This window comes from Vigna umbellata, chromosome 1, assembly GCF_029865625.1.
Source record: "Vigna umbellata cultivar VRB3 chromosome 1, Vumbellata_1.0, whole genome shotgun sequence".
Classification (NCBI taxonomy): domain Eukaryota; kingdom Viridiplantae; phylum Streptophyta; class Magnoliopsida; order Fabales; family Fabaceae; genus Vigna; species Vigna umbellata.
Genome location: NC_142165.1, coordinates 70056156 through 70063900, shown reverse-complemented (window position 1 = coordinate 70063900; position 7745 = coordinate 70056156). Strand labels below are relative to the sequence as shown.

Below are 7745 nucleotides of genomic sequence, written 5' to 3'. Positions count from 1 at the left end.
TGCACAAGACTTGGTTACGTTTTTTCTGCAAGTGCGAGATGCGATTAAGGTTTTGTTTCGCGTAGAGGAACGCTGGTCTCGATTGGGTTTGGATTTGGTGCTAGGGATCTCTGTGATTTAGTTTTCTCTACAGGTTAACGAAGATGGTGGAGGACAAGGTTTCACCATGGAGAGGAACATGGAGGTTGGCGTGGTGTTGGCAATGCGGCGACTTGCGATAAAAGCGCGATTCTGGTTTGATGAAATTTGATGGTTGATGCAGACGAGTCGCGATTGCATTCTGTTTTCTGGTTGCAGGTTTTGTGATTTGGGGGTTCTTCCTTCTGGCTACTGATGTGCTCGCGTCATAACATTTCTACCTCATCAACTTTTTTTTATAAATTCAAAATTGACACGTCATTTTTCCTCAGCGTGCCACAAAATGAAAAAATAGACAACTCATTAAGTTTTGGCCAACAAGATAGCTGCACCGTTAACTTTCGAAACTCGTAAGCAAAAGGGACTAACTTGAACCGTTTTCACACAAGATAAGACACTTTTAAACTTTAAATGTTTTTTAAAAGGTAAGACCACTATAAAATTCGAGAGACCAAAATAAATATTAAACCAAACTTTTTCAAAAATGATAAAGTCACCTATTCACCCTACCTCAAATTAACAACTCCATTTAATCCATGTAAAAGATGCACTTTAAACGGCTTTCATGACCAAATTATATATAAATGAAATTATTTAAAACAAATAATTATTTGTTCTTTACCTTTTTTGAAAAAGAAAAAAAGAAAATTGAAAACTCGATTGATCCATAACGGCACCGTTTAACACAAGCATGTAATTCTGTTCTGCAAACCAAATCGCATCTGACATTGTTTTTCTTCCTGTCTTCACTTGTCTCCTCACTGAATCGAAGAAGAAGCGAGAGACACTGCGAATTAAAACCCTACACAATGGCGTTCGAAATGCCATTAGATCAGATAAAGCAGCTCCGGATTCTGCTCCGCAAAGAGGCGAACCTCTCGTGGTACGAACCCGAGAAGGAGGAAAATCTTTCGCTCCCGAAGCTTCCATCCGTCTCCGAAACAATATCGAAGTTGGATCCCTCGCCGTCTTATCTTCGCTGTAAGAATTGCAATGGCAGACTCATATGCGACGTGCAATCTTTCGTCTGCGTATTTTGCGGCACGAATTCCCGCAAGGACCTCCCACCTGAACCTATCAAATTCAAGAGCACCATTGGCTATCGGTGGCTACTCGAATCCCTTCAACTCGATGGATCGGTAATACCAATCTCAGTGTTTTCTCTACTATTAGGAATGTTCTTAATGCTGAAAATTGGAAATTATAGGTGTTGTTTTGACATAATGCCCGTTTTTCTTTTGTTTATAATGCAAATAGGAAAGAGAAGTAGATAAATGATAGTTCGTTTTGCTAGGCTATGATTTGTTTTAAAATAAATCTTAGATGGAGTTCTATCTGTGCTTTCAGCGTGTTTTTTCTATCAAAATTTGAATTTTACCATGACAATATGTGTAATAAATGCTTACCTTTAATGTCAGTATTGGTTTTCAAGGTGAAACTCCAATTTCGATCGGAGAGTAATACTAAAACCTCCTAAGAACTACGTCTAAGTTTTGCTCTTATTTTTTAGAAAAATCTTTGATGCAGTCTAGTATTGTTTTCTGTTCTGGTCAAAGTCATATGGCAGGAAACCTTAGATACTTCCATGCATCTCGAGTAAAGGGTGCAGACCTGTGAGCCGGGCATGGATTCGCAGAGGAACCTTCTTCACAGGATTATCCAGTATAAAGAAAATTATAGAGGTATTTTTTAGACGAGGTTGAGTTGAAGTTGCTCTTTGGTTGCTGTTATGCACTCTACCATTGGGTGAAAATACTCCAGTGGAAATCGAAATTCATAAAAGTTGGTATATCTTCTCTCTAGGTGATCTCCTATCTTCTTGAAATTCAAATTGGATTTAGTGTACAGCCTCACATAACTGCATGAAATGTTACAGAAAGTGATAGCTAATAGCAGCACCTTCTAATGCACAATGACAATTGAGCTCTGCAATGAGGGTTGTTGGTTTACTAAGAATATCTAGTGAGAACAATTCCAGCGATATATCAATCTCTTCTATACATAGGATTTTGTGAAAGTGATGGCCACATCTTCTATGCATAATGACTATTGAGCTCCGCAATGTGGGTTGATCTAGTGAGAATAGTTCCAGGCATATTATCAAACGCCTCTACTTGTACCTGCCCAAGGAGAACATTATTCTGATCTAGGAGATACATAAGGTTATTTGGTAAGCTAAATTACATCAGTGTGACCTGTCTTGACATTACCTTTCCAGTAAGCATAGCAAGTCAATTTTTAAACACTAATTGTTAAGACCATTGGGATGCAATTGTATAGATCCTAAAGTATATTAAAAGGGTTAGTAGAAATGGCCTCATTTGTAATATAAAAAAATCCTCAAATTGCCATATTCTGACGCTGGCAGGGTCATCAAGCAATAAATGTTCTACTTCAGGGTATCATGTTTTCATGTTCTTGTGGGAGGTAATTTAGAGTCATGGAAAAATAAGAAACAAAATGTTGTGGCAAGATCACGTGCAAAAGCAAAATACAGGACAGTAACATTAATCACTTCTAAGTTCATATGGCTAAAACAACTTCTGGAAGAGATTAAATTTGAACAAAGTTCCCAAATGCGCCTTGTATATGACAACTAGGTAGAATTACACATTGCCTCTTATCCACTCTTTCATGATTGGATAAAATACATTAAGGTGAGTTGTCATTGGTAAGAGAAAAACTAGAGTCTAAAAGCATCACCACTAGATTTGTTAACTTCATTGAATAATTGGTTGGCAAATTCACCAAGTCTATAGTAATGTAAGACCGAAGATATATTTGTAGCAAGCTAGGCATATACGACCTAGAACTCCAGTAGTGACAACGGTAGACGACGGCGCCGCCAACAGCAATAGATGGTGCCACCGCCAGCACCAGCGGATGTAGTGGCAGAGGCACCAGAAAATTTTTCCTCAAAAGAACCTAACTCTGATACCATGTTGAATATAGTGAAAAACTATATTTGGGATTAATCTCCCTTGTGTTAAATACACACATATGGTTCTCTATTTATAATAGAAGAAATATGGGCTAAGCTCAAAATACAAATAAGAAAATAATAACAAACTAACTAAAAGATAAAAGATAAAGATAAAAGATATAATATATCTAACAATGAGGATTTGATCCTATTTAATCAAGAATATTGTTATAAGTATGGAAATTTGTATATAATCAAGAGTTTCTAAATTATATACATACATATATGTATGTGTGTGTGTGTTTGTGGTGTGTGACTATGCTTTAACTTACTTGAACTCAGTTGTGAGGAGACTTTCGCATTAGGTTAAACACTTCCTAATAAATATTGAAAACCCCAATTGCCACCGATCTGGACATTTAATGTTACTTGGCTTTAGTATTCATGACAATTCCAACAATTGGATGTTCAATCCTCCTCCCATTGAGATGCAAACTCCTATATAATCAAAGAGTTGGATAATATCCAGTAACTATTATCACTAGATCAACACCTGTTGTAGAGCTCGGCTGCCATTACACATTAGACGATGTTGAAAAATTGTAGGGAAGATTAACTATCGCGATTAGTTACATTTAGTGTAGTTATAAGAGGTTGTAGACTTGAATTTCAAGAAGATAGTAGACCAACCAGAGAGATGATGTATGAACTTCTACGAATTTCAGTTTTCACTAGAGAATTTTTGCTTACTTTAGAGAGCATAACAGGAAACAATGGGCAACTCCATTTCAATCTCCATCTGAAAAATACCTTCTAGAATTTTCTCTATACCATAGAATCCTATGAAGAAGGAAGGAATCTAAAGATGTTCCTCTATGGGGTCCATGTTGTGTTCTCTGCATCCTTACACTTTTTACTTGAGATGCATGGAGGTCTGTAAGGTGTCCAACAAAGTACTTTCTGTCATATTGGATACAAAAACCTTTAATACAGAGCTGAACGGTATCATGGAGATATTCAATACCTTATTTAAGGGAAAATATACATTGAATGCTCTGGTTAGGATCCCCTAGAGACTTGTACCAGAATATTTTCCAATCTAAATTGGAGTTTTACCATGGTAAACAATACAATAAAGGTTTGTATTGAAGGCGATGATAGGTTGTCTTTATTTTTTTATTAACAAATTGAAGTGTTTTATGTATTGTTGTGATAACTCTGAGCATTGGTTAACAGGAGATGGTGGCACCAGTGATGGATGAAAATGAATGGAACAGGGGGAGGAATGAATCAAAAGATGAGATTCCCCTATCTGAACTGCTGGATTTGGAAATTAGATGGCCTTCCGAGGCCGAGATAGCTCAGTTGAGTACTTCAGATTCTGCAGCTTTTCTGGGAAGAAGTTCATTAAGTTTGGCTGGAGTTGATCTTGATAGTTATTTTGACCGGAAAGAATTTGATTCAGATGTGTTTGAACAGAACTTGGCTTCTGGAAGACAGGTGGGTACTGCTATAGATAACACATTCCAAGCGAATGAAAATCTTAGTTTGTTTCAGAATGTACAAGCTTCAGAAGTGGCTTCAGGGTCTGCAGAAAATCTGAGTGGTGACTCGTTTTCCAGTTGGGAGGCCAGCTTTACATCAGCTAGTTCTGGTCCTATTCACAAATTGTCCAAATCTATTGATCATTCTAAAGTTGATTTGGATACAGCACCTGGATTCTGGAAAGATTCCGTTGGTGGTAAGGAGAATGACAATTTCAATCCCTCAGCATCCACAGAACATGATTATATTCAGGGTGATGGATCGAGAACTTCAAACTCTATGTTACATGCCGAGACTGGGAAATCAGAATCGACCATTGATCCTATTGGTACTAAAACAACAGACAGTGCTAGTGGTTCTAGTAGAAATCTTGAGTGGATGCAAGATGACCTAAGGCAAGGGAGTGATAACAAGACAACTGATCCCGTGGCTAATGCTGAAGATAAATTTTCATTTGATGAATGGAATGATTTTACTGGCTCAGCTAGCACACAAGACCCTTCTAGTACTGCTACCAGCTCAAATACAACTGGCCAGACTGGAAATATTGGCTTTTCTGTTGATTTTAATGATGCCAAAATACCGGAGGATGCTAATAGCTCTTCCAACAAGGATTTTTATTGGATGCAACATCAGTGGCAAGATAGCAATAATAAAACAACAGATACCATCAGTGCTAATGCAGCTGTGGTCTCATTTGATTCATGGAATGACTTCACTGGCTCAGTCAATACACAACATTCATCCTTTGGTGTATCCAACTCAGAGATAATGAACCAGACTGATACATTTGAATTGACCCAGGATCGTAATGATACCAGAACAGCTGAAAGTGCTGCTGGTACTTCTGGTAATTTTGATTGGATGCAAGATGACCAGTGGCAGGGCATTGATACCAAGGCAACTGGTATTGTGACTACTAATAAATTGGCTGATTCGTTTGATGAATGGAATGATTTTACTGGGTCAGCTATTTCACACAATCCTTCCAGTGTTGTTTCCGACACTTTGATTACTGCCCAGACTGGGACATATGCTGAAGTTACTGCTGATCTTAATGACATGAAAACAGAAAAGGGTACTAATGCTTTTGCTGATGATAGTTTTGACTGGAATCAAGATAACCAATGGCAAGACAGCAACAACAAAACAAATGATACCAGGACTACTAATGATATTGATTCATTTGATGATTGGAATGATTTTACTAGCTTGGCCACTACGCAAGATCATTCCAGCAATGTTTTGAACCAAACTGCAAATCAGACTTCTGCTGAAAGGACATCTGAAACGAATTTACTCAGTTTGTCAATCGGATCACAAAATATAGAATTTAGCGGGCTTCCACAGCATGATTTATTTCCAGGACAGTTTGGTAGTTCACCGAGTTCTCTTCAAGCTGCTTATTCCAACAGGTTAGACTTGATATTTTGTTGGTTCCAATATTTTAATATAACTATGTGTAGTTCAATTGAACCACTTTCGGAGTGCCAGGTGTACTTGACTGTTTTTTCAACACCTTTAGGAGTTTGAGTTCAGTCACTCAGTTACCATTTAGTGCTAATTGTATAGTTCAACAAAAGAGGTGTCTACACGGTTGAGATCCACTATGGAGACTGTTTGGAATCTCTTGAACTAAAAAGAAGATAACAGATTCCTAACAAAGAACGAGAAAAAGGCACTGTATAATTTTTGTATTGATTCTCAAAACTCTTACAAGAACAAAGGTAGACAAAGTATACCCCCAAATGGAGCACTCTCCTTTTCACACTGGAAACTCGGTAAGACAAAAACATTGAAAAAAACACTGAAGAGGAAGAAGTCTTGTATGTACAAGGCTTTCAACAGACTTAACTGAAATAACTAACAACTTGACCCAGTCTACTATTATTTAAATTTCACCCTTTCTCCTATTTTTCTTTCTATAATAAACCTGTAGAGGTTTTTTCCATTTTAGATGCTCCTTAAGATCATTCCTAACAATACTCCCTCTCTCAAAAGCCACCTTGTTCTCAAGTTTGAAATCTAGAAACTGATTACGAATTGAGGAAAGATCTTCCCTGAAAACACTAGAGGCTTGGAAGTTCTTAATTTTAAATTATTTATACTCTTGATGCCTCGGATAATTGATGTGGGTTTTGCACACTCTTCTCACTAACGTTATTTCTTAATTGACATTTTCTATTATAAAAATAGAAATTTATTGCATCTGTTGCATGTTTAGTGTGGCTGAAGTGGATGTCAAGAGAGAAAACCCTGGAGATGTTTCCACTGCAGTAGGGTCAAAAGATGACGTAGAGATGCTGATGTCACAGATGCATGATCTCTCCTTTATGCTTGAGAACAATCTTTCAACTCCCCCAAAGTAAGGTGTAACTAAATTATTTTCTTGTAGTCCATATCCATTTATTTGTTCGCTTGTATTATGATTACTTTTGTAATCTGTAGTATAGCCCGTTCTTTCTGGAAATTTGTTATTTGTCGAATGAGTAGGGGAATAATATGGCTTTGATTCTGATTTCCAGTTTTCCCTTGATAATTTGTAGAATGCTGTTACTACTGTATATTATCTGGCAGTTTATGCTTGGGAGTGATTGTGATGTTTGTATAATGTCTGACTTGAGGGCTTCCTTTATTGTCTCCTTGGATCGGTAACGTAAGAGAATAATTCATTATTTGATGAATTTAAAAGTTTTTATTGTAAAATGGGCTGTATTGTTAAACTGTTAAATGAAATATGCAGAAGAGAAAGAATATTACAGAGATTGGTGCAAATAGAAGAGGGCTTTGAGAAAGCGAGCAATTTCTCATTATGAATGAAATAGTATAAGTAGCAGAAGAAATAGACAAAAGCTAACTGTCAAAAGACAGTTATTACAGTTGAGAATTTGATTAACCTCAACACACCCCCTTAATCCAAATTCTCTATGGATTTAACACTAAGCAAATCTCTTAATTTTTCAAATCTATTCTGCCTCAAAGCTTTAGTAAAAACATCAACAACTTGATCTTCTGTTGAGCAATATATCAGCTCCAATCTTCCTTTGTTAACTTGATCTCTCAAGAAGTGAAACTTGGTTTCAATGTGCTTACTCCTTCCATGAAACACTGGATTTTTGGACAGACTTATAGCAGATTT

General features: G+C 36.9%; 1 protein-coding gene across 1 annotated transcript; it reads left to right on the top strand.

Moving 5' to 3' along the window:
- The first annotated feature begins 830 nt into the window (after positions 1 to 830).
- On the top strand, positions 831 to 7217 carry LOC124823031 (uncharacterized). Its single transcript, XM_088104124.1, has 3 exons — positions 831 to 1277; positions 4298 to 6021; positions 6831 to 7217. The coding sequence occupies exons 1-3, from the start codon at positions 948 to 950 to the stop codon at positions 6973 to 6975; spliced, it is 2199 nt and encodes a 732-aa protein (XP_087960250.1). The 5' UTR covers positions 831 to 947; the 3' UTR covers positions 6976 to 7217.
- The last annotated feature ends 528 nt before the right edge of the window (positions 7218 to 7745 follow it).